General features: G+C 35.4%; 1 protein-coding gene across 2 annotated transcripts in view; it reads right to left on the reverse strand.

Annotated features, from left to right (window-relative positions):
- Positions 1 to 27,951, reverse strand: part of Mdn1 (midasin AAA ATPase 1) — a 152,992-nt gene that overhangs the window by 95,751 nt on the left and 29,290 nt on the right. For both annotated transcript variants that reach the window (XM_015499360.2, XM_048808075.1), the window contains exons 8-26: positions 26,851 to 26,954; positions 24,600 to 24,714; positions 22,839 to 23,032; positions 21,967 to 22,048; positions 20,411 to 20,506; positions 18,887 to 18,999; positions 17,482 to 17,630; positions 16,674 to 16,734; positions 11,631 to 11,842; positions 10,951 to 11,054; positions 8,729 to 8,873; positions 7,980 to 8,076; positions 7,025 to 7,138; positions 4,649 to 4,796; positions 4,275 to 4,385; positions 2,573 to 2,724; positions 1,869 to 2,047; positions 1,089 to 1,297; positions 757 to 903 (exon numbers count right to left, since the gene is read on the reverse strand). In XM_015499360.2, coding sequence (XP_015354846.1) covers positions 757 to 903; positions 1,089 to 1,297; positions 1,869 to 2,047; positions 2,573 to 2,724; positions 4,275 to 4,385; positions 4,649 to 4,796; positions 7,025 to 7,138; positions 7,980 to 8,076; positions 8,729 to 8,873; positions 10,951 to 11,054; positions 11,631 to 11,842; positions 16,674 to 16,734; positions 17,482 to 17,630; positions 18,887 to 18,999; positions 20,411 to 20,506; positions 21,967 to 22,048; positions 22,839 to 23,032; positions 24,600 to 24,714; positions 26,851 to 26,954 — 2,532 coding nt within the window. The remainder of the gene's footprint in view (positions 1 to 756; positions 904 to 1,088; positions 1,298 to 1,868; positions 2,048 to 2,572; positions 2,725 to 4,274; positions 4,386 to 4,648; positions 4,797 to 7,024; positions 7,139 to 7,979; positions 8,077 to 8,728; positions 8,874 to 10,950; positions 11,055 to 11,630; positions 11,843 to 16,673; positions 16,735 to 17,481; positions 17,631 to 18,886; positions 19,000 to 20,410; positions 20,507 to 21,966; positions 22,049 to 22,838; positions 23,033 to 24,599; positions 24,715 to 26,850; positions 26,955 to 27,951) is intronic.

Raw genomic sequence — 27,951 nt, forward strand, 5'->3', positions numbered from 1 at the left:
TCTGCAATGCCCGCTGTTTAGAAGACTGAGGCAGGAAGAACCAAGTTGGAAGCCAGTCTGGGCAACATGGCAAGTTGACAACGAAAGAGAAAAAAAAAAACTGTTCTGTAAATTTGCAGATGACAAAAGGGACCCTTACAGAAAGAATTGTCTACTCAAATGACCATTTAAAAAATAAAATCGTGGGCTGGGGATGTAGCTCAAGCAGTAGCATGCTTGCCTGGCATGCGCGCAGCGCTGGGTTCGATCCTCAGCACCACATACAAATAAAAGATGCTGTGTCCGCTGAAAACTAAAAAAATAAATATTAAAAAATTCTCTCTCTCTCTATAAAAATAAAAAATAAAAATAAAATAAAATTGTAGTTTGCCTATGCCTTCTGTACCAAGCAAAATGCTCCAACCTTATACAAAAATACTAAAATGTCATCATATATAAATACCATAAAATTTTTAAGATGATGCAAAATTGTTGGTTTACAAAAGAATCAAAAAATGGGGGCTGGGCTGCAGCTCAGTGGTAGAGTGCAAGCTTATTAGCATGTACAAGACTCTGGTTTCAATCCTCAATTCCAAAGATATTAAAAAATAAGCAACAAAAATGGGTATAAACAAAATGAATTTAGATAATTATTCTATAAAAATAAATAAAATGGACGGACTTATTTCTACCCACAGAAGTAGTCAAATTTTGATCACCAAATCTAATCAAAACATCCTATCTAAAACTAAGTTTGATCGTGAGGAAATGAAATACCTGAAGGTCCAGCATGACTTTAACTAGTTTGCTGCAATAGGAGGGTGGCAAACTACACCGCTTGTGTAAAATTGTTTCTAACTCAGAGCTAGGCAATTCATCAAAGTGCAATTCCACAAACCGATTCCTGAAGGCTCTAGAAAGCACCTGAGAAACACACAGAAAAAAATACAACAAAACAGGCCTTTTCAAACAATTCCCCCAAAGAGATGTTGTTGTTCATCACAAAAAGAAAAGCCCTTCAACAGAGATAAAAATTTCTTATTCCTACCAAGAAAAATGTGCTATTTGGTATGGGAACAAAAGAAAGGTAGGGGATAAATGCTACATACCTTTCTTCCTCCATAAAGCCCTGGGGGATTTTGTGTAGCAAAAAGCATGAACCGAGGATGTGCTTTAACGACTTCTTGTGTTTCTGTTATGAGCAATTCTCGGTTATCATCCAACAGTCTGTTGAGTGCCTCTAACACATCAGTAGGGGCCAAATTTAATTCATCTAAGATAATCCAGTAGCCCTTTCTCATAGCATCAATAAGAACACCTAGGAGGAAATCAACATTGGGAATTAGTGTATAAATTAGTATTTAAAAATACATACAAATCAATAAATCCTAGATTATCATTAAATTTCTAAGCAAATTATTCTGTGCAGTCAGTCTTGCCCCAAAATATTATGTGATGTTGCAGGTCAAAACCACAATTTTCAATTAAAACAGTCCCTTTTTACCCAAAAGGAAGAGCCAGAACTAATACCTCTTTTCCAACTTGTTCAATTTTCCTTATAGTCTAATGTCATTTAAATCAACAAATTCTCATTATTTCCAAATTCCCTATGACTCATTCTATTCTTTGAAATTCTACGACATGAAGCAGCAGTTCAATTGCCCTCTTCAAAATCTGGTCCTAGTTCTTAGACAGATGGCAGTATTAATGGGATCTAAAGGAAGCCAGCAGCTAAGCATCCCTTTAACTATGTGTAAGCAACAAAGACAAAGAGAAACACTATGACAGAGGTTCAAGTGCCTCAATCAGAAAGAATGAAGAATATTGCTTAAGGAAATGGGTCTAAGAGACTGAAAACCTACATCCATGTACTAGAAGGTAAACCATACCTTCTTTAAAGACAAGCTTGCCTGAAGAGTCAGATGTATAACAACCAATATACTCCTGAATATCCGTGTGTTCATGATTATTGATACGCACGCAGTGGTTGCCAGTAGCTGCAGCCAGCCACCTGATCAGGCTTGTTTTACCAACTGAGGTCTCTCCCTGAATCAGCACTGGGTATGTTCTGTACGAGATCAGTCAATACAACAATTTTTAAAGAAGAAGAAAAAAAATTAAAAAGCCTAAACAAAAAACAGTGAAACCATTATTATTTTGAAAAGTGTTCAAGAAGAATAACTTTATCATTTAACAACATAAACACAATTTTCTATAGTTATGCACTGAGAAGTTTCTATATTTAAAAACTGTTGCTCAGAAAATACTTCCAACTTCTCTTGTGAGAAAAAGTGGAATTGACCACTACTTGTCTAATAGTGACACGTATTCACCAGCAATATACACCCCACCATGCCCCCCCCAAAAAATTTAAACAGGGCCAAAATAGTTTCATCCATATAGCTCCTGAACTTAAGGTATAATTAGAAATAATACTTTGTTCCAAGAGAAAAGTCACATTGCTAACTTTAGAAAGTAATAACTGTAATGAGCAACAACAAAGCTCTTTCAAAGTTATTGAAGGTAGACTAGAATAACATCAAACCCTATGCTTATACAGACTTCACAGCTGATGGAAAAAAGGCCCACACACCCTGCAGAGACCACTCGGACTATATCTCTCAGGTTCAACTTAACAGAAGATGTCAGAACGTATGTGTCATCTATTGTAGGCTCCTTATCTCCCACTGAAATCCAGTAGCCTTCAACCTGGATGAGCCGACCTCCTTTTGGCTCTGGAATAGGCTGAAAGAGAAAAGTTAGAGAGATAATCCACTATCTTAGGACAACAATGTGTAAGAGAGAAGAGTAAAGTAGGATATGAAATTGTTAGCAAGAATGTTGCCTTATTCTGGATTCTTTCAAAACAAAAATCCTTTGGCAATGAAGAAGGAGAATAAAATTTGTCCTGTATCTGTTTTAAAATTGGGAAGAAGTTTGGTGGGCTGGGAACCAATTTGAATCAAAATAATTTCCTACATGTTTTTATAATTCAGTTCTTTTCTATTACCTACCAAAATGCCCACTCTTTTTAATCACAAACCTATACCTCATATACAACAGGTATATGGTGCTGTAGTGAGGGAGGAGGCTTTGCATTACTGTGCTTTGGTTTCTCTAGAAGATCAAAAAACCAGAAGGCTCTCCAGTCATTTGTGGGTAATTTTATGGACAACGGTATTAACTTTCCAAGATAAGGTGTATGCTACTAGGTAGGATTGTACAAATTGTTTTATTAATAAAAAATGGTCAAAAAATGGTCAAATCTATAGCTATGGAAAATTTCCCAGACCTGAAGCTACAGGTTTTATAAAGCTAAGGACAGCTGAATTGAGCACTGGAGGAAAAAGTACCTTTAGGCTTCTGTCACGACCATGAGGAACATATAGTAAAAATGAGCAACTGGAAGAGACTAGTATTTAGTTATAATAGAAGCAAACTTGAGTCTTTTTGGCATCAATGTTTTTACAGTTTATCAGAAGTAGTTATTCATGTGTTATTTTTAAAAGACTAAATCCAAAATAACTGCAAGTCTCAATGGCTCTCCTCTTACTAAGCAAGCAATCAATAAGTAAACATTTCAGTAGTAAATAGTTTCAATCTTTCAGACTTGTGCTATTCTGTAATTTCCTCCGCCAAACTCAAATGACAGTTGTTTAGAACAGTGGCCCCTCTCCCTAAGAAAGCCTGATCATCAATCAGAAGGAAAGTGTATAAATAATCTGTAGGGCAACCATCCAATGAAATGTTATGTAACCATCAGAAAGCATTTTATAATGATCTCTGGTACCGTAATGAAAACATATCAAAGAATTAGACCAAAACAGGAAAGCTAGGGCTGAAGGTATAACTCAGTGACAGTATACTTGCCTAGCAGGCACAAGGACCCGAGTTTGATCTCTAACACATAATACACACACACACACACACACACACACACACAAGAAGTAGTAAAAAGGGAGAGCTACAGAACATTTATGTGTGATGGTCAAACATCACTTTACATTAAAAAGACATCAATAAATTAACAACAGAATTTGAATATATAATGAAACATTTGCATTACAGTTTAGCTGGAAAGAACTATCTGCAGGATTTAAATCTCCTAGGAATACAATTTATTGGAACTTGAATTGAGCACTAGAAGACATAACATTTCTGTAACCTTAAAATTTTTTGTAACAGATTTCTTTTAGAATTGTTTTTTTTTTTTAATTTAAACTCAAACAGTTGAAAATTTGTTAATCCATCCAGCTATTTATGTCAAATAAGTTGAAAGTAAAAAAACAATGTACCTGTTTCAGCAGACTTTTGACATTGCCAGAGATGATATGTTGACAAATAAGTTTCTGAACTATTGGATGTGATGCCCTGTCGAGCTGTGTTAGGAAACCCAAACAAAAACCCTAGAGAGAAAGCACATAAAATAAATTGTGTCTCTGCCCAATTCATTTCAGGAACAAAATTCAACCTGAATAGTGATACTTCCCAGAACAACTTTGAACTGTGTAAGGCAGTAGAAAACGCGCAGGACAGCTCTAGTATGAAGTGTTTCAAGCTAATCAGAATGACTGTGAAACAAGACAATCTAGCATATGTATTCCCAGTCCCTCCCTCCATGGTGAGCCCACTCAACCCAGCTCCTATGTCAAATAGACTTCAGAAAGACCTCATATATTGAGCGCTGGATGTTGCCACATGGATTGGAAGCTGCAAATCGCAAGGCCCTGCAGAGAGTCCGAAGGCTGTAGTGAGGTCTGTGGCCAGTCCCATCAACCAATTTTGTGCCAGACTCTTTCCGCAAACCTGTGTAGAAGCTACAAAGAGGACAAAGTTTTGGCAATTTTAAGTATTATTTTCTTGTTGTCACCACTTTTCTACAGAAGATCCAAAGGCCATGTTTATAAATCATAAATGGTAAACCTTACATACAATTTTCTATAGCGTATATCAAACCTTTCAGTCTGGAGGCTGTCTTTCAAAATGAAATAGTGAAAAATCAATCTATTTCCTTTGGAGAGGCACAAAGTACAAGGTATAGCTCCTCTAGCAAAAAGGTATCAATGATAAGTGAGAAACTTTTGTCTCTTAAGGAGAGTAAGAGGCAAGAGACCCTTAGTAAGAGCATACTGATTCCAAACTCAGTGTTTCAGAGTTGGCTCTAACTCAAAGGGCAAATGAAGTCTTTGTATAGTCTATAGTGTTGATGAATAAATACAGAGAAAACAGAACTCCTGATGTTTTGAAAGGTCACAGACAATGGCTATAATTAGTTTAAGGGAAATGTTACAAAGTGGGACGATATGACCATTATTATAAATTATCACTATAACATTACAGATTCAGAGGATGACAAGATGAAAGAACTTTCACACTGAAACATGAATTTCCCACACTTTGAATTTATTTGAAATTCATTATCAACTACAATATCAAACGTAACCAAATACGTGTCACAGATGAAATCCATGTTCCTGCCCAAATGGGATATGTCCTGCCTCCTTGAAATATAAGATAAATAAATATAAATATATTAGATATTCTTGTTTCTTTGAACAAATGCCTCCTTGACAAACCTATTTAAAATAGGACCACAGGCGTTCATGTTCAAACACTTTGATGTTGTTTCTTCAATTTTCACAACCTAAAATTTTAGGATACAGCTCCTCATTTATTGGTTATCTTCACTTTTAGAATTGAAGCTCCATAAAGAGAACCAAATCTGCTGTCTTATTTACAATACATTCTTACCAATGAGGCATTCCTTGAGTCACTTGTTTATTAAATAAGAAACAAACCACAAAATGCAAAGCAAAAACACCCTTATGATCCTATTTCAACTCCTTCACCTATTATATTTCTTTCTAGAGGACATAATAAAAGTTAAGTAAATGATCTGCCCAGAATGACAAGCTTCTATCTTCTCAAGCTAGTCCTAGGATTCAGGTTGTCTAACATAAAATATTGCTCTCTTTCTATATGGGCACACAAAACAGAAAAAAGAGACTATTAAGTACCAAGCCACACTATCACTCTGTATTTTATTCAGCTCAATGTCTATTAATTCTAAACCAGACTCCTTCAATGATATAGGCCATTTTATCACATTCCCACATATCTAGTATGCAAATTACAAGTAGAAAATATTTCATCAAGACAGGTCAAAATATAAGCCATTTATATTAAATCTAAACCAGGAAATCAAAATCTTAATTATAAATATAAGTAGTCAGTAGAGCTATTATCTTATTGTCTGCAGTCTCATAGAAAGGGGGTTTTAGCTTTTCATGTAGTGTTATGGGCCAAGCAATATGTGCAATGACCAAACAGACTCCATTTTACTGTGAGACTCCATATCATATAAGAAATGCTTCTCCAGTGGGAAAGCCCCACCTCTATACCCATGAATAGTTACCTAGCATAACATACTTGGCAACACAAAATAGCAATTATTATACAATGTAAAATTGTTCTCTTTGGTTTCCATTTTTTGGGGGTAATGTACCTTGTCAGAGATTGATTGTCTAGACGTTACTAACCATTCTCAAACTTGTACTCAACAAGGGTCATTTTGACCCACTTCTGCTCGCTTGCTGCTATGCCAACCTGGAAAGTCCTAGGGGAAATACCAACATACCCATTGTATTGTCTCGCTAAATGTCCAATGCAGCTTCTATACCTGATTGCTTATAGCTACATCAACCCAGATGCAGTTTTTGTCTTTAAATATCCTAAAATGCTAAGGCTTGGGGCTTGTTCCTTGCAGAGATAGTTATGGGTCCTGAGGGGAGCTAGCCAGCTAAATAAAGACTCTTCAATTTGGACAAAACCGGGACTTGGTGTGTTTTCTGAGTGACCTACCCCACAACAGTAGGAAAAGATTTTCCTAAGGAAAATCTTAATTCACATAATGTTCCATCTTTAAAACAGAAATCCAAATAACAATCTTTCCGTCAATTTTCTCCAGTTAGAAGCAAAAGGAAAAGAAGGAAATAAATGTATATTCAGAGGGAAAGTATATAAAGACAAGCCAAATAGAACCTACTTTATGATTCCTTGCACTGTGCTCTTGTTCATGCTCAATCCTTTCAGATAATCCACAATAAGAATCTGTAAATCCTCTTTACTTTCCAATTCTTCTACATATAGTTCCGTGAACCTGTAATTATTACAGAATAAACACTTTTAAGAAAATTAATACAAATATGCTGACAATAAAAATATTAAAGAAGTTATATAAGCTCATTTTAAAATACAGAAGTCTTAACTTGATCAAAATAAAAGATAATATATCCATTAACTCATTATCACTTCTTCCATGCAATAAATTTTCTAAATATAATCCTCATATAAGAAAACAGTTACAAAGCTAAAACATACTTATCATTTTCAGGTGTTTTTGATCATAACTAAGTGTAATGAAAAATATGAGTAACAAAAAATAAGCCCCTCATGATCAGAAATAAAAGATAAAGTGAAAAAAAATGGGTACTTCAATGTAGTTTCTAAATTTTCCCTGTGGAGCTTTTATTACTTTTATCACTACTTTAAAACTTGAAACAAAAGGTTACCAACAATAATTTTGGTTATTTCTTTTCAAAGGTTACAAACATAAAATACCAAAAATCAAACTTTATTCATGTCAGTGCTTAGTGATGAAAAATTAAAGAAACTTAATATAAATAAGCTTAATAAACCTATATGTTATACACAATATTCTGACATGAAATTTTACTAATAGGTAAGAGGCCATTTGAAGAAGGAAAAGTTTTTTTCAACAGTATCCATGAGCCATTAAGTATCATATTAAAAACCACACAAAGTATTCTTTATTGTTCTGGACGTTCTCATACACTTACAACCTATATAAAGTAGAAAAACATAACAACTAAGGAAACTAAGATTCCTCTATTACAGACCAAGAAATTTTAAGAATTGTTTTGAAGTCTGGTTATGTTGACGTTACCAATCAAAATAAAAGAGAATTTAAAACACCTTACCTGTTTCTTATTCCTGGTGGGAGATTTCTTTTGCCCACATCAGTAGCTGGATTCATGCAGGCAAATAAACGGAAGTCAGGATGACGAACCAGTGGCTCTATTGAGAGAAAAGCAGAAATCCCCTATTACTTGTAACAACAATCAAGTGATCAGATCCCAGTCCCTAAGGGAAGGCTACCTAAATCCACAGAAACCCCAGCCCCAAATTTCTTCTTAGGAACAGTCAAGCTGGTGCAGGTAAGAAAATTAATACACATATGCTGACAATAAAAATATTAAACAAGTTATATAAGCTCATTTTAAAAATACAGAAGTCTTAACTTGGTCAAAATAAAATATAACCATTAACTCATTATCACTTTTTTATACCATCCTTACCTGTTCTGAAACCCCATCAAAATCATTTTTTAAATCTACATATACAATTTAGCCTCATGTTGCCATTCTAGTTTTTTGAGCATTTCTGCACTGTTACATCTTTCATCACCCATTTATTCACACGTATTTTGACAATGTGTGCATGTCTATTACCCACAACCCAATTGCCTTGACAAACTACCTCCTTCTTTTTTGCATTCCTGATATCATCTAAGAACATTTCAAGATACTTTGCAGAAACTTTGTTTACAAGGAATGAATGAATTCCATCAGGAGGTTCACATAATCCATTTATGCCAAAACAATCCCATTTTTAAGTTTAGGCCAAAAGACATGGCACCAAGTCAAACCCCAAAGTGATCAAATACTACCTGTGTCTCCTCGATCAAGCAACACCAGGGAACCAGAGGATCCTTCAAGCAAACCACTCAGACATTCTAATGTTTCAGGAGCAGCCAAATTAATCTCATCCAACAAGATCCACTCTCCTTTCTTTACAGCCTGAGCTAATGTACCCTAAGAGAAGACAATGTAAAAAGTTCAGACTGCATATCAAATAAAGGCACACTTATTAAAAGCAGTTATGTGAGCAAGATTAGAAACTGAGGCCAGGGTAAATCTCTCCCACTTAAGAACCTATACTTTGACTGCTAAATGGCTGTCAGCAAATCATCAGAGTTTAAGGCCAACTTAACCTTGTAAATGTTCCAAGGAGGTCACGAGAGTATCTTTGAGTCTTACACTAAGATGTAATACACTATCCTCTCATTTTGTGGATAGTCAATTAAATAATAAAGTATTCAAGTATTTAAAAGCACCCAATTAGCTGTTCTGAGAACTCAAAATAAATACAGGGTCAGGTTATAAGTATAGCAAGACCAGAAAAATGTCCAAATCAAGAGTGTAGTAGTAGCTGGGTGTGGTGGTAAATGCTTGTAATCCCAGTAGCTTGGATAGCTTGGGAGGCTGAGGCAGGAGGATCGCTAGTTCTAAGTCAGCCTTAGCAATTTAGCAAGACCAAGTCTTAAAATAAAAAGGGCTGGGGATGTGACTCAGTGGTAAAACACCCCTGGGTTAAATCCCCAGTACCAAAAAAATTTAAAAAGAGTGTAGTAGTTGCAATACATGTCCTTTCACAGTTGCTTAAGAATAACAAAATGAATCTTGGCTCCAGTCCACTGAGGTTATCTCTTTTAAGTTCTCTTTCCAAGAACAATAAAAACATCTTACAATCCATTCAGTTAACAAATCAAAATCTGTTTTACTATTCCTGGGTGCAGTGGATCATGCCTGTAATCCCAGCAGTTTTGAGAGGCTGAGGCAGGGGGATCACAAGTTCAATGCCAGCCCTAGCAACTTAGAGAAACCCTAAGCAACTTAGAGAGACCCTGTCTCCAAATAAAGAAAAAAAACTTTCAAAAGGACTGGGGATGTGGCTTAGTGCTTAAGCACTGATGGGTTCAATCCCCAGTACATGCCCCTCAAAAAAAGAAAAAAAACTTGTTTTACTATTTAAATTGCTCTAGACTTTTATTTTCAGTTGATTCTAACAAAAATGCTCTACAAATTAAACTGAGAAAAATAAAACCGAATGCATTATCTTTGTTATATCATTAAGTCCTAAAATATAAGCCTTAATTTCAGTGCCCTTGACATTTTAATTGGTTATTTTATAAATAATCACATTTTTATAAATAATTGTATTAAGATTAAGCATGGCCCAGTGCAGTGGCACATGTCTGAAATCCCTGTGATGCAGGAGGCTAAGGCAGAAGGATCATAAGTTCAAGGGCAGCCTCAATGACTTTGTAAGATGCTGTCTTAAAATAAAAAATAAAAAGGGCTGGGCAATGTAGCTCAGTGGTAGAGGATCCCCACCCAAAAGAGGTTAAGGACAGATGACCAAATTTCCTACACCCATGGTTAAATAAACCTTCTCTCTTAGCAAAACACCAACCAAGACTCCTACCTCTTCAAGAACATGATCTAAAACGGTTTTACAGAAATAATATAAAAACTAAAACAAAGAAATCCCAAGTCATGAATATTTAATCCAAGTGATCTTTCCCTTCATAGACAAACAACAGCAAACAGTAGAGCTGACCATGCCCTTTAATTAAAAAAAGGGACATGGAAGTGAATGAACTTCAATCCCTCTCACAAATATTTTTTTTAATATTCCCAATTAGCCTGGAGCTGGAGCATGGTCTCAGGCTCAAGCTTTTGCTTGTGTACACTCACCCCTGCTTACATATGCATAGAAAAAGAATATAGAGTACACTACTTGTCCTCAACTCCTTCTTTAAAACTAATAATTATAGGGACTGAGGTTGTAGCTCAGTGGTAGAGGGCTTGCCTTGCAATGTGAGGCACTGGGTTTGATCCTCAGTACAATATAAAAATAAATAAAATAAAGGTATTTTTAAAAAAATAGTAATTTTGCTCACCAAGACATTACTATCATTAGGAACATTTTTAAAAAATCTTCCCCCAAATCACTACTTAATTTTTTTTAAATCTTAAAACAGCAACACAAACTAGTAACATGCCACAAACCAACACTTCCTTAACCTAAATATCTAAAACAAAATACCTCTACAAATGCAAATAATAGGGCATTTTCAGCCATTTTCATCTGTTGTTGGGCATGGTTGAGTCTAAGGCCAAAAGCTTCCCATTTCTCCTTTAGGAGTAACCCTAGAAGAGAATAAAGACAAGAATAAAGACACATTGTTTTATTTGTCATCAATATTGCATATAGAGCTCTTAACACCTAAAAACAATACAAGTAATGAAACACAAAAATTAAGCATCTTCAACAATAGTCTGAAAATCTACCTATCTATTTTTGAGTGTGGTACTAGTAATTGAACCCAGGGGCACCCTATCACTAACCTGCATCCTCAGCCCTTTATGTTTGTTTGTTATTTTTGAGACAAGGTCATGCTAAGTTGCTGAGGCTAGCCTTGAACCTGTGATCCTCCTGCCATAGAAGCCTCCAAGCTTCTTGGCTGTGGAATCCAGCACTTTAAAAAAATTTGACATACAAACAAATAAGCAGTGCTTGTATACTAGTATCCTTAGTCATTTAGTTTTGCAGAAATCATGCCTAGAAGCATGGCAGCAGCAATACGTCAAAATTTGTCACCTTTGCCAAAAGTTCTAGAAAGCTCCAATTTATATTTCTCATTCCCCCCCACACACTTTTCTCTTAAGTGTTAAGTGAGTCTCAGTCTCATGTCTTCCCACCATCAGTCTGGGTTATATCCTTACCAGTTTCACTCTCCTTTCCTTCCTTGTCAACAGCAGACTTATGTACATGCTGCATTAATCTCAGGAGATTATGCCACCGTTTTTGCCTATAACAGGTCTGAATGTGCCCCAAGAAAGTAAAGTTTTGTTTCTTGGAAAATGTTTGGGCAAAGAGCTCCTCAAATGCCTCTCGTAAGGGTAGCCAAATAAGCTTATGGTCCACAGGCTTGTAACTGAAACAAAAGGTAAATGTGATTCACAAACTTCTAAAGCTAACAGAGATTAAAAAGCACAATCAGAATAATCAAAATCAGAAATACAATCTAAATATTAAAATCTATGTCAAAGTTTTAAACTGTAATCTATTCTTCTGTTCCAAGTGTTTGAAGGGCTTCTACTTATTAAAAGTATTATGAAAATTTTCAAAATTTCCAGTTAGACAATAAAACATATGCTATTTTATTTTACTATTTGTTTAAATAAACATGTAGAGGACTTAATTATAAATCATGTTTTAAGACTGACCAAAAAGATATCAAGACATTTTAGAAGAAAAACAATATAAAATCAATGTTTATTCTCCATTGGGCAGGGGTTGTGATGATATTGCTCACAATGGGAAAAAACTACTTATAATTAGTAGGAGTGGGAGTATGGGAGGGTGAGTTTATAATATTGCAATGATTTACGACCATCCAAAGTTCAGGTTTTATTTCATAGTATTTCGATTCTTTCTTACTCCTTAGCATTTAATTTCTCTCGACAAAAAAAAAGAAACCAAGTTTCATTTAATACTAGAGTAGAGAGCATAATAGGAAAAAAGGTCAGGAAACATTGTTCTAATTAGTATATGAAAGTAGCCTAAGCAAAATTAAATGCTTCTGGAAAATCTTAAGCATATAATTTTATGTAACTTAAGTTATTAAGTACTATAATTCAAGAGCAATAAGATAAATTTTATTTCTAAGAAAAATTTTTAGCTTGAAAACTGAAAAGATGTCAAAATATATTAAAGAACAGTCAAACACAGAGAACTCAGAGACTGCTATTTACTCATCAGCTTATGAGGGAAAAATAGTAAGATGAGTAAGACCCAATTACCTGATAATGAGTACCTACAATGACAAGTCAGATTCCAGAGACAAAAAGTGTGGGAACTTCAAACTCATTTCCACTTGCCCATAAGCATTAACAGATTGATAATGGCATTTCTTCACTGTATTTATTCAACTAAAATTTACTGAGCACCTATGTATATGTTAAACCCTGAGTCAACAAGACCTACAAAGTCCTGCTCCTACTAGGCTTACAACCTAATACAGAAATAAATCTACTACAAAATATCAAGCAATAGTTTAATTGCTAATGAATATAAATTAAGTAGGGCAAAAGGAAAGTAGGTGGTGGAGGTATTAATAACATAAGTTATCAGTCAGGAAAGCTTTATTGAAGAAGGGACATTTGAAAGACACCTAAATCAAACAAGGAAATGAGCTAAGCAGGTTATCTGTGGATGGCAGGAAATGCCACAGAGGAAGTATCAAGTGTCTGTGGGAGTCAGAGGATGCCACCAAAAGGAAATAGCTAGCAGGTGTCTAGCTGATGCAACATGGAAAAAGCACCTAAAGCTCAGCAGCACAGGCATGGATGGAGATCATGTCAGAGAACTGCCAGTGGCCAGTGTCAGGTTACAAAGGATTTGCACAAGTGTTTACAGGCCAAAAACAAACAAACGCCTTTTGGTTGTATTTTAAATGGAATGAACAGTGGAGAGATTTGAGGAAGAAAGTGATGTAATCTGATTGTACTTCAAAAGGATCATTTTAACTACCACATGGATGACAGGTGTAGTGAGCACATCTGTAATCCCAGGGACTTGGGAGGCAGGGGTAGGAGGACTACCAGCCTCAGCAACTTGGACCCTATGAAATTTTGCGAGACCCTGTCTCAAAATAAAAATGGCTGGGGATGTGGCTCAGTGGTTAACACCCCTATGTTCAATCCATGGTACAAAACAAACACACACCAAAAAATACCACATGGCGTAAGAGACTAGAGGAAGTCAGAAGTTGAAACAAAGAAACAAGACCAAAGCACTAGACCAGGCAAAAGATGATGAACTAAAATGACAACAGGGGAAGTGGTGAGAAATGAAACAAAATATACACGTCATCTAAATGAAACTGTTAGTACTAAAAATAGTATAAATGGGATCCAAAGCTAATGGAGGCAGCAGTTTAATGGCAGAACACAGATTCTTATAAAATAAGACTGCTTGAGTTTATCTGGATCCATGATTACCTTCAGCAAGTGACAATGTCTTTTTCCTCAACAAGTATGTGCCTCGTGGCTGTTAAGAAAGCCAATTAATGCATATAGAGGACTCAAAAATAGTCCTTGGCATATGAGGACTGCCACAAAGAGTTAGCTATTATTACTAATATTAATCAAGCACTGCTATTACTGTCTATCAATTTTATGAAAAAGTGGCTTAATAAAAATTAGAGTTCTTTAAAGTTGAGCATAGTTGCTAAAGCAGTTAAGTCAATATATGATTCAATCAATGAGAAAAATGCGCTGAGAATTTAAGTCAGTGGGACAGCATATACTTATCATGCATGAAACCCTGGTATTTGATTAATCCCCAGTACCCAAAAGAGAAGAACAGAAAAAGCATATAGCTCAAAAAAAGAAAAAACTAAAATCCCCAAATTAACCACAACACACATACTCAATGGGAACAAAACTGACATAGTTCCAAGACACCTGCCTCTATGAAAAATAAGTCACCACGTATTGTATTCTTTAGAACTACATGGAAAAGATCATTTGAAGCTAGGTATGGTGGCAAACTCCTATAATCCTAGTGCCTTGAAGGCTAAGGCAGGAGGATCACTTGAGGCCAACCTCAACAATTAGCAAAAACCCTGTATCAAAATTTAAAAGGACTGGGGATATAACTCAGGTAAACAACTGCTGTAGTTCAATCCCCAGTACCCACCCTCCCTGTTCATTTGAAAATGGATAAAACTAAAGAAAATGACTCTCCAAAATAAAGAACAGAAAATATAAAAGACAAAACAGTACATGCTAAGTAATAAAAATAAATGATAAATGCTGTTTCTTCATTTCATGGTCAGGTCTTGAGTTTAATTTGAGTTCTGTCCTCTTCTGTACAGTTTCTTTTAAGAATGGTTCCAATAGGGCTGGGGTTGTAGCTCAGCGGTAGAGCGCTCACCTACCACTTTTGAGGCCCTGGATTTGATCCTTAGCACCACATAAAAATAAATAAAATAAAAGCAATTATGTCCAACTACACCTAAAAAATAAATATTAAAAAAAAAAGAATGGTTCCATGCATGACAAGGAAAATGTAGGTTGCACATTTTCATTCTATTTCTATGATCTTTTGATTTTCCTCAATCTTTTTTTTTCCTTCATTGCCAACTTCTCCAAAGAGAACCTTCCTTCTTTCCTCAAGAGTTTTTCCCTCAGATACTACTTTTCCTTAAGCCCTTTCCCTATGAACCTGAGCTTTATACTTTTTTTTTTAGTACTAGACTTTTTCTTTCTGGAATGATTTTAAGTTTTCTGTCCCTCTCATGGGGTCACTTAGGCTGCATCCATCTCCAACTCAGTTGGAATTTGGCTTCTTGAAGCACACAGGTAATGTGGAACATCTATATACTGCCTGGCAGAAGTCCATTTTAAAGACAAAAAATAAGTTAAAATTAAATAAAAGGGCTGGGGTGTAGAGCTCAGTTGTATAGCATTTTCCCACCACGTGCAAGATCTGGCCCCCCCTATTAAAAATCAAATGAAAAAAAAAAAAAAACATATCATCCTTACACTAATTAAAAAGCAATGGGTGCTAACAACTATAGGAAGGCAATTTTCAGTAATGTACATGGTTTGATGCCATTAAGGCCCTTAATTTTATAGTGTCTTTACCTATAATAATAGTTTTTTGAAAAAAATCAACCTAAAAGATAGATTTGTAAACCAACCCAATTAGATCCATAAATATCTTCTTTTTCCAACATAAAACTTGATATATGCTAGATATATTTAACGTAAATAATATAAGAAATGGAACTAACCACACATACTAGGGACAGAAATATCATCCTCTTCTGGCCTGTCTCCTTGCCTTCTCCTGAATTTTGTTTTCCACTTTCTTGCCTTTTCTAAAAAGACTTTTGATCTTCCCATCTTACAAACAATGATTCTTAAACAAGAGAGTCACCTAGCAACCTACACTATGATATATATATTACAAGATTTGATTTATGCTACTTTCTACCAATATGAGGATAGAGAAAACAAGGGAAATTTCCAACGATACAAAAATTGAAGACTATGTAAAGTTTTCTTTTGGTAACTCATGCTAATCTACTAACAAGAAAAACCAGATATATTCTAGTCACCAATTTGGCACCAAAACGAAACACCAGTTTATTATCTGTTAGTTACAAATCTTTCATAATATCAGTTGCATCAGGGCACCAATGGGTTCCTGTGTATTCAATACATTTATAATAACTTGAAATGACTGACAGAACATAATAAATTCTTAGAGGAAAAGATGAACTTGTCTGTGTTTGATTAGTATAAGATTAAAAAAGTAGAAAATTACTGAAGACATATATAGATACAAAAAAAGAAATAAACAGCATAGACATGCCTGGTTAAATAAAAAGATCTGTAGAAGCATCTTTGTAGAGTGATAGCAAAATCTTCATAAAGGTTCTTAAAACCTATGCTTTAGTTCAACTGTACTATATATACAAATGCTACCTGATTAATATTCTTGTCTGGTTTGTCTTCCCTCTTCCCTTCCAGTGTATCATCCATCATTGAGAACAAGGACCTTTATAATGAAAAAAATCATCTACATAGCCAAGAGCCTCTCAATAAATTCTAATAAGTACCGTGCTGGGGTGCAGCAAGGGGTGCTAGTCTTTGAATATTTTCCCCAGGCTGCCAAAGCTTTTTTTGAATAGTGTTTCTTACCTCAAGCAGTAAACACAAAATAACATGAAAAGAATTTCAAACCACATTTACCCTCCAAGCAAGTCTGCAGTGTCACTCTGCTGATTCATATTGACAACTCTCAAACGGTGGCCTTTAAAAAAGAAAGGGAAAAAGAAATATTCCAAACATTTAAATGCTGATTAATATCCAGTACACATCTTAAGAATGTAAAGACATAGAATAGCACAAATCTTTAATATGTATTTCCATGTATCTTCTCATTTTACTTCAGGGACCACAAACTTCTTAAATTTTCTCACATCTCCATATAGATATAAAACAGTCATATTCACTGTGGCATTACTGGTATAGCATCTGGATAACTATGCATAGGAAAACACCCTTCATTAAGTCAAGGTCTACAATTAGGGCTAAGTAAATGTCCATAATGTGTAATTATTTGACCATTAGAAGCCAAATTAATAAAAATTTTTAAAAAATTGACCAATCTGCTTAACTTAATGTAATATGTCGAGTATAATTCCATCTGTATAAAAACACCATCTAGACTGAGAATGTGGCTCAAGTGGTAGCGCACTTGCCTAGCATGTGTGAGGCACTGGGTTTGATTCTCAGCACCACATAAAAATAAAATAAAGATGTTGTGTCCTCCTAAAACTAAAAAAAAAAAAAAAAAAAAACCCACCATCTATATGCACATGCCATTTGCACACCAAAAATTAATCCAATCAGTTAATAGTGGTCATTTCAGGGAAACAACACAGATGGAGAAAGGTCACTTTTTAAAACTCTAGTTATCTTTAGACTGTTTAAAAACAAAAAACAAAAAGAGTCATTGCAAAATGCTTAAGGGCAGTCATTTCCCTCCAGGAGTTACCTGTAATGTGTGCCAAGTACTGGACAGTAGAGGTTTTGCCAGTCCCAGTCTCTCCCACCAGCAACACAGGCTCCCCTTTGCTGACGCACACTGCAAGCTGTTCAATGAGAACAGAGGATGGCCGTGTAGCAGCAAAAGTGAATTTCTCCCTAAGAATGGGAAAAAGGAGTTTAAAAGCCAGCCTGGGGATATACATCAGTGGTACAACAGTTGACCAACCTTGGGTTTGATCCCCATTGATGAAGGTTCCCCCCCTCAAAAAAAGTCAGGCTGCAAGCTTTTCTTAGTGCTGAAGGGAACTCTAATTCCCAGGTTCAACAAAGAAGAATGAGGAAATAGCCCACAGTAATTGTCTTCATGCTGTACCAGATATTCCTACAACATATAAATTACAAAATTAATTTGCTTTGCAAACACTAAAGAGTCATATACCTGGGTAAGGTGCTACGCTTTGGAAATTCAAAACATCCATGACAAGACACTATATTAGCTGTGTCTTGAACAAATTACTTTACCTGCCTTAACCTCAGTTTTTTCACCTACAAAATGTTTATGATAATTGTAATGGGTGTAAGTGTTTTCACTTAAATTCAGTCTACCCAGAATCTGTGGAACTTCATTTTTAAATAGGATATTTGCAGATTTAACCAAGTTATGAAGAGGTCATTCTACTTAGAGTGGGCAATAAATCCAGCAGCTGGTATCCTTGTAAAAGCAACCTGGAGACAGAAACACATAGCAGGGAAAAGGCCCTGTAACAACAGAAAGAAATTGGACGGATACAGACCTAAGTCAAGGAACACCAAAGATTGCCGAGAGCCAAAATCATCCAGAAAGTAGCAAAAAAGTATTCTTCCCTAGACCTCTCAGAAGAAATATGGCCCTATCAACACCTTGACTTCAGACTTCTAACCTCCAGAATTGTAAGAATAATGTCTGTTCTTTAAAGTCACTAAATTTTTGGTCATTGTTAAGGTTTATAAATCCTAATTTATAAAATTATTATAATCACTATATGAAAAAGCAAATGAAAGCACTTAGCACAATGCCAGGCATATATTAAGTTTATAATAAATATTACCAGCTCAGAATCTTATATAATCCCAGCCCTCAATATAGACAAATGCCAAAGCCTGACTTCCACCTGAGCCCTGCTTCAATAAATGCACTACAGCGAGCAAAAACCAAGGATCATCTTTGCTAGTCCATATCTCTAATGGCCTTCATCACCTCCTGTTAACATCCAGTTTCATAGAACATACTTTGGAAAAACACTGCTCCTTACTACATACCATGCTGGCAAAACGACAGTTCAGTAAGGTGTTCTGCTCAAAGGATAAAACGAGACCTTCGATCAATTCTTAATGACCACACAGTACATAGGTTAGTTTAGAACCCCCCTTACCTCTGTACATGAGCAGCCTCGTTTTGTTTCCGAAGAAGTCGCACTCTGCCTACTTGAACATCTAGTTCATTGATCAGAATTTCTGGCTTATAAAGTTGACAAAAAAATTCAGCCTGTGGGAGGAAAAGGTTTCAACTGAACAAAAATCTGCATGCTCTTTAAAATTTTCTTATTCACAGAGGCTCACTGTGACCTTCTAATCAGCCTTCTACCACGAAACACACTGTACTCCAAGACAGGCAAGTTAGCTTTTAATCAAGGTTGATTTTTCTTCATTTTCCGAGTTTCCAATGTTTTTTTAAAACATTGACTGTATTTCCATAAAATGGTCCTTCTGACTCATGTAAATAAACCTCTGTCTATATCCAAAGTGGACACTGCTGACAGACATTTCCCAACAGAGTAAAAACAAAACAAAAAACCCCTCACCTCCTAACTTACAGGAAAAAATTTAGTAGATTTCTCTTCAACCATGCTATTCTCTGCTTTAAATTTCTAACATGGTTCATCTGACTAGTCAAAGCAGAAAAGGAAGTTATGGAAGACGCTCCTGGGTGTCTAGCCATCCATCTCTTTACTTGTTGATAACTCAAGCCGGATTTTGTTCAGGTTTCACAAAAGCAAAAAAGGGGCAAAATGCTCAGGGAAGATGAACCCTCCCCAAAGAAAAATGGTAAACACTGATTAGTCTAAGTGGTTTGTTTCATTCCTTTGCCCACTAAGATTGGTATATGTATTAATTAATTAATTCCCTTTCAGTGGAGTATTCTATTACCCAAAACACCCCAACTTCTTAAGAAGCTAAAGAAACATTTCCACTATTGCAGTTCCTTACAGGAAGCATGCTACTGTCATAATTCAAGTAGGAAAGCCAAATATCTGCTCAAGATGAGCCCTAAACATTTCTCAAGCCCCCAACCACAACATTATCACTGTTGAAGGGCTATTTCCTCCAAAAATTTCATTTGCATATGTCTGGTGCTAGGGATTGAACCCAGAGCCTTGTGCATGCTAAACACATGCTCTGCCACAGAGCTACATTGTCAGCCCTTCATAAATACATATTTGGATATAAAACAAGAATGGTAAAATATTAGCAATGTCTGTGATGAACCTAAGTAGTGGGTATACAGGTATTCATTGGTACTATTTTGAGCTTTCCTGATGTTTGAGGACATTAATAATAAAAGGTGGGGGGGTGGGTCTCTGAACCAAACTAAAAACATGTTACTAAGACACAATACCAGTTCTAAGCCTATAACCAGAGAATGGTCATTAAAATACTGGAGAATAAGGTATACATGTGATACAGGGCATAAGAAAAATGACTTCAAGAATGTGGAAACATTTGCAGAACTACTAGGGAATGTTGGAAGATTTATATCCATGAAAGGCAGTAATGACACCAACATTCACGGAGGAGTCAACATTGCAAAAGTTATCCCAGGCAATGACCAGAAACCAGTAAGCAATCTAAACACCCTAGTCTGCTTTCAAAGGAGAAGTAAAAATAGCACCATGTACCTTCTTCTTAGAAATGTTCAATTTGCTTCCAATAACTTCTGCCATTTTCAATTTGCTTGTGCGCTCAGAAAGCATTGCTGTGAAACAGTCCAGAGCCTATTAAAATAACCAAGGCAAATGCCAACTGATTAAAAAACAAAAAACAATATACATTAATCACAGAACATCCTATCCTGCCTGGCCTCAAAAGGGAAGAAAATAAAATCCAGTAGGAATACTGATGCAGTACTGAAAGGGGTATAAATAATGAGCCAAATCTGGACATATGACTTTACCTAATAGGAAACACACGAACAAATGTGGAGGGTGTTGTTATTGAGTTACTGGCAAAATTAGAAATAAATAAACAAACAAAAACCCTAACTCATTTTGCAGATCTTAACTTCATGCAAAGAATAGCAAGTTAGTGTTCATTATTAGGCACGTGGCTCATGGAAGAAACAACTCTCACTCAGTGCTGACACAACAGCAAAAGCTTGCTTTCCTGGACCCTCAACCTCCCAAGTAGCTGGGATCGTGTGGTCCACTGCAAGCAGTCAATAAGTAGTTTTATATAGATACAACATTTTACAATAGAAAGTAAATAAGATGAATCTTACCAATGACTCAATTTATTAGAAAAGTAAGAAACAGTTATTTGTAAGAGATGAAAAATGGAGAATTTGGAAAATTAAGGACAAGAACAGATTGCCACAAAGCATTTCAGGGTTCAACATGCCTAAGGGTACACTCCAAAGGGGATTTCTTTCTACTCAAAAAAACTTTACTACACACAAAGACATGTAAACCAAACTGGTCATGTTCTCTTCCCCAATCCCAGCTGTCAGAAACCAGAACACTTTATAATCCAAATTGGTCAATGTTATAGCCAACAGATCTTCAGGCAGCATCATCTTTATTCTTATGCTGGAGGGAATAAATCCTACTTTGTTCTTATGGCATCTGGTAGAGTAATACTTCAATAGGTCTTCCAACACATTTTTTTTTTTAAACCAAAGTTATACTTTATAATTCCCACATTTCCCCTATACTAAAGATAAAATTCCCACTAAGGTAGGTGTAAATATCAGATAAACACAAATTTATCCAAAAGTCTTCAGAAATTATGCAAGGTGCATAATACATATCTTAGAAACAATCTATATTTTACCACATCACCTTACCATTATTATTTTGGAGTTTACTTTCATTCCACCTTTTAATTTCACTCTCTCAAACTATACTTCTTTTGAAATTAGTAACAATGTCTTAAAATTACAAAACATCAGCCCTCACCAAATAAAAAAATAAATAAATAAAACAATTACAAAACATCTATTGTGCCCAATTAAGATTCCTGTTTTGCTAGCAGTGCTGGCGATTAGACCCAGGGCCTCATGCACGCTAGGCAAGCACTCTATCACTAAGCCCTCATTTTAGAGTTAAGGCAATTTTAGCTTCACTTTTAACTAGCTAAGGATAATAAACCATGCCAAATCAAAAGAAATTCTGACAGAAATAAAATCAGCAGCTATATAGAGAACAATGAGACAATCAACACAAAGACTTTATCTTACCTCTTGAAAAATATTTAATGATGCTGATGAAGATGAACTGTCAAAGCTATGAGCAATCCTATTACACCAATTCAGTAGATCCCTTAAAAAAAAATTAAGAAATAAAAAATCTTACACCAAAAACATCAGAGTTTGTTAAGGACACCTGATAAATGAGTACCCCATTTTTTCTTCTAATGTGGAGACAAAAGTATTTGATGTAAGAACTTATTTCTATCAGGAAGTAACCTACCACTCATTTTCCCCCATCCATGCCAGAGAAGGTAAGAAGGAGGAAGGAAGCAAATAACTCTGATTAAAATGAGGGGAGGGCTGGGGTTGTGGCTCAAGTTGTAGAGTGCTCACCTAGCATGTGTGAGGCACTGAGTTTGATCCTCAGCACCACATAAAAATAAAAAGATATTGTATCCCCCCTAAAATTAAAAACATAAATATTAAAAATAAATAAATAAAATGAGGGGAGTTATCTATTCCTAATTCCCACTACTCAAAGTGGCAAGTCCAACCCTTGAAAGAGGAGAGCTGAGGCATAAAACTCATTATATGGAGCAAAATCCAAGAATGCTAATTTAAGGTCCCACATGTTAAGAAAAGAAATCCAGTTAAAGAATTATGTTAATGGCTATTATCAAGTTTGTCCTTAAAAGTTATTTTTAAAGGTAAAAATAATATTTCAGGCCTTCCTAATAAGTACCTATAGATCTGAAAAAGATCTGATCTCATGAAAATTTAATTTTCAAACTCAGTATGTCTTTCAATACCATTTAGTTCGAATTGGTAAGATCTTTTAGGGTAAGTTGCTTTTAAAATATCAACTAAACCCCCCCCCACACACACACACACACAACTCAATAAAGTGTCAAGTCCAATACCTTAGAGACAATTCTCTGCCCTCAAGGATAGGTCTTTTGTTTTCTCTTCTGGCTTCTGAAACTTCCTCAGATGCCTCTTTACCTTCAATACAATTATCACTTGGAGAGTGATGTTTCTCTCCAGTAAGCTCAATATAAATGTCAAGCAGGTGATCAGCAGCTTCCAACAGGCTGGGATATCTGCTCTGAAGAACCTGTCAACAGAGGGAGGAAAAAAGGAAAGAAAATTTCACAGCAAGCATAGTAATTTTTAAAGTACACACAGCCCTGGGTGCGGTGATACACACCTCTAATCCCAGAGGCTTGGAAAGGTGAGGCAGAATTACAATTTATAAGGCCCTAACACCTTAGTGAGACCCTGACTCAAAACAAAAACAAAAAAAATAATTTTTAAATGCTGGGGATATAGCTCTGAATTCCAACACATAGGGTTTAGTGATAGAGTGTTTACCTAACATGCCTAAAGCCTAGGTTTAATCCCTAGTACCACAAAATAAAAATAAAATAAAATGTACACATAAACTACTGCTGACACTAGTTAACCAGAAAGTGTATTTCTCTATGAAATTTGTCATCTTTACCAAGCATAAAAATTTAAACCTTTAAACCTTTATATTCCTTTGGTCCTACCTGCCAAAAAAAAAAAAAAAGCCATGGCTTTTTCTCCTACCTCAAACTCAGTTATCCGGCAATCTCACCATCTATAACACAGCTTTCAGGGTTGAAGTTAGATGGTAAAAGGGTCTCCAAGCAACCAAAACAGGCATGTAGGCTGGTGATACAGCTCAGTGGCAGAGCACTTGCCTAGCATGTATGAAGCCCCAAGTTTAATCCCCAAACAATGCCACCAAAATAAAAGTATCCAAGGAATTACTTAATAAAGAATTCTTCAAGAACTATTTACTATGGTTCCAAACAATTCTAGTAAGGTTCATTACACACTTTCTCAGTCAAAAGTAAATTAGAAGCAGTTATGAGGACACAGAAAAACAGTTTTTCAAAAGACCACAAGTTAATGCTAATGCTGATAAAAAGCAATGGAACTTAAAAAGAATTCATAATGCAAAAGATCTAAGTCCCATTCACTTCAATTACTACTGAGAATTTACTGCAGTATTATACTTGGAATTCATAATATTAGCTCCAAGCCTTTATGTTGATATGAAACAGTCAAATTTGTTTAAGAAGGCATGAAACTACGTATATATTTGAAATATTAACCATCCAATACATTTAAATTAGTTTGAGAAGAACATTGTGATTCCAATTTATATATGTAATATCCACATATTTATAAAGGATATAGAACTCAAGGCCTAATAGTGTCATCGAGAGGTAGATATTATTTCTTCATACACATACACACACTTTTTTTTTAATTTGGCAGTACTGAAGATGGAACTCAGGGTCTCATGCATGCTAGGGCAGCAATGTATCATTGAGGTATATCCCTTCTGTGTTTGAATGACCAAAATAGTCTAGACACAAATTCAGATGCTTCACACACACTTGAAAGTATTTTATGCAGTATCTTTAGTGTGCCTGCATTTTAACTACCTCCCAACACATGAGGTCAGACGTGACATTTTTCGCTTGTGGTATGATGTCAATGTCCAAAGGTTCTAAATTATAAAGCATTCTGGGTTTCAGATTTTTAGATAAGTTTGTATAGGTTGAGCATCCCTTAAAAACTTCATGTAAGTTTGGAACTTTTCATAATAAAAAGTAAGAAAAAAATTAATATTTTCTAGTACCACATACCTCATTTAGTTCTTTCTTATCCAGATTATCCAGGTGAATTTTGGTCCAATATTTGTCTAACAAAGTGGCATGACTATTTAGTGGTCGATACCAATTACCTCCACATGTCAAGAGTCTATATTCAAAAATATAGTTACATATCAGCCGTTTGAAATTTAATTTTAATTAGGTTACAGTAGATCTTACCTATCTGTGGGGCATACATTCCAAGACCAACTGTGGATGCATAAAATCATGGTCAGTACCAAACACCACATGTTTTTTCCTATATTCATATACCTATGATAAAGTTTAATTCCCAAATTATTCACAGTAAGAAGATTAATAACAATGACCTGAGCAATAATAGAGCAGTTACAACAATATTCCATAATCAAAGTTATTTAAAATTTAAGAAATGTTTACAAAATCTAGATTTTTTATTTAATATCTTCAGACCTCCTGCTGCCTACTGAGCTAATTAAATTCATAGAAAGTAAACTGCAGATGAGAAGGCAATTATTACTTGCTGGACATTACCTCACATGAATAAATACTCTTAATCCTTTCTAGTGCCAGATATTACTCTGTTGGCTTATAGGGTAGATGACCAACAAAAGGCTAACAGTTGACCCATATTTGACTCTTTTCCTAAGAAGGAATGATAGAGTTTTAAGTTGTTTTCAAATCAATGTAAATGAGTCCATGAGGTGCTTTGATCTCAATGACCTGTTCATCCTTTAAGCATAAATACCTTCAGAAAAACATAATCCAAGAACTACAGCATTAACAATAATTCACTGCTTGCTACCAGAAGCTACCATACTTGAAAATTATAAAAATTTTCCCAAGAAGAGAGGATTATATATTCAACATACACTCTGGACAAATTACATGCTTACACATTAGCCGTTTGATCCTCACAACAACTGTCCTGAAGAGAGGTGCCATTATTTTCTTCTAATGTATATGGAAAAGAATAGTAATAATCCGTTGTTCACCAACCACAACTATAAATGATAGGACTAAGAGCTGAATTTAAGTCTGTCTGATATCTAGGTTGCCTGACATGATGTCATGGAACTTTCTAAGAAAAACTTCGTTATCTGTGTAATTTAAATCAACTTACATTAAAAGCAATAGGGGTTGGCATGGTGGTGCATACCTGTAATCCCAGCAACTTGGGAAGCTGAGGCAGGAAGATCACAAGTTCAAAGCCGCATTAGCAACTGAGTAAGGCCCTAAGCAACTTGATGAGACCCCATCTCAAAATAAATAAATAAAATAAAAAGGGCTGAGGATCAATCTCTGACACAAAAAAATAAATAAATAAAACCATAATGTTGACTGGGGTGTAGTTCAGTTGCCTACCATGTTCGAGGCCCTACGTTCCTCCCCAGCACAATGAAAAAAAGAAAAAAGTGTCAACAGAGTCTGGCAAGGTGCTTCTTGAGTATAGTTAGGTTAGCCCCATACTTCATCTTGGAGTCAATCTTTACTCAGGCAAACACTAATGTAATCATTAAATATATAATGTTAGTTTCATTTGTGGGTATTTTAAGACCTTGCAGAAGCAGGAGTACATTAACATAAAAAAAGAAACTGTTGCCTTCTTGGTATTTTAAAATGTGGATAGAAACATACCAAATCTGCTATTTCTTTTTTTTCCATCCTATATTTAATTAAATTTTTTAATTGCTTAAAATCTACATAACATCTTCATCATCATGATTAGCCATTAATCGGGTGTTTACCCTATGATAGGTAATGCAAATCACACTATTTGAAAAAGAAATGATTAGCCTCAATGTATTCATACTGTTTAGAAGGTATATGCAGGTACTAAATGTCAGTGTCAGGACTCAACTCAGGACTCTGACGATAATCTCACCTCTGATTATTTTTGAAAACAAGATAAAATGTTTAAAACTGACTATTTTTAAATGAAAAAAAACAAATAGTTCATTTTATAAATTAATTTTCTTCATTAAATAAAATCAGGAATGAGGGCTGGGGCTATAGGTCAGTGGTAGAGGACTAGCCTAGCACATGAGAGGCACTGGGTTCCATCTCCAGCACCACATATAAATAAATAAATAAAAATGATTTATGTATGTGTGTAAAATCAGGAATGAGAAAGTTGGCTCTCTCGTCATTTCTAATTAACCCTGCTTAAAATAGGTTCAGATAATTATACCAGGGTTTCTAGACTCAGCATGAAGACACATGATAAAGAGGCTGCAGAGTTGAAACAAAGGTTAATAGCACATACCTCCTGGTTGCAAAAAACTGAAATCCAGGAGCCACTTTCAGACAGTCCCCTTGGCCAGGAATCAAGAGTTGTCCATTCTCCAAAAGCGGGATCAGCACTGAAACCTAAATAACAAACTCCACTGATAAACAGATATTAAGACAAGTAACAAAAACCAAAACAATCCAAATGAGGAACACATCTTTAGAAGAAACTTCAGTTCTCATGATGGAAACTAGGATCAAATGCAGGTGGGAATGTCCAAGTCACCTACATTCCAGCGTAACACTTACTTCATGCAACATTCACTAAGTGCCTTCTGTGGATTAGAACTAAGCAACATACAATGATACAAACAGTATTAAGATTTTAGATCCTAAAATTTGATGGGAGACGATAAGCATGGCTCCAGGGGTATACATACAAGGTGACATGTGAAAAGAAATGGTGGCTCTGAACTGATATGAACCGATTTAGAAACAGGACAATGAAGCTGTCCCCAAAGTAATCTTATTTGCTCAGTATGAAAAGAAATAGCTACATTTGGTAGGAAAGAAATGGCATAAACAATGGCATTAAGGACGGGAAAGAATGTGCAAATGGAGCCGGATAAAGAGGTAAAGTTCAGACATAGGGAATAAAAAGCCTCCAATGCTGGGCTAAAAAGACTGAGCTTTTTCATGACAAAAATAAGTATCGAGAGTATTTTAGACTAAGAAAAAACTTTTATTTAAAAAAAATGAACTGTGCAGCAATGTGGAATATAAACTGAAAAGAGATCAGCCTAGGGGAAATAAGAGTTACTCAGAGAAAAAACTCTATGTTACAAAGGCATGCTAGACAGATAAATAAAATGAGAAGCCCAGTGCTAAGGCAGTAGGATAGAAAAGAAGAGAGCAGGATAGGAAAGAAGTGGGATAGAAAGAAGACGACAAGTGAATAACGGATCTGGAAATTAAATGAGAAAAGAAAAAAACCTAGATGATTCTAGGTTCTGGCATAGTAACTGCAGGGCAGAAAAAGCTATTCTAAGAGAGCAGACAAGTACCAATTTGGACATCTTGAATTTATACTGGCTATGGAACATTCAAGTAGAATTCTTTTTTTTTTTTTTTTTTTTTT

The sequence above is a fragment of the Marmota marmota genome, unplaced genomic scaffold (genome assembly GCF_001458135.2).
Source record: "Marmota marmota marmota unplaced genomic scaffold, marMar, whole genome shotgun sequence".
In the NCBI taxonomy this organism is placed as follows: Eukaryota; Metazoa; Chordata; class Mammalia; order Rodentia; family Sciuridae; genus Marmota; species Marmota marmota.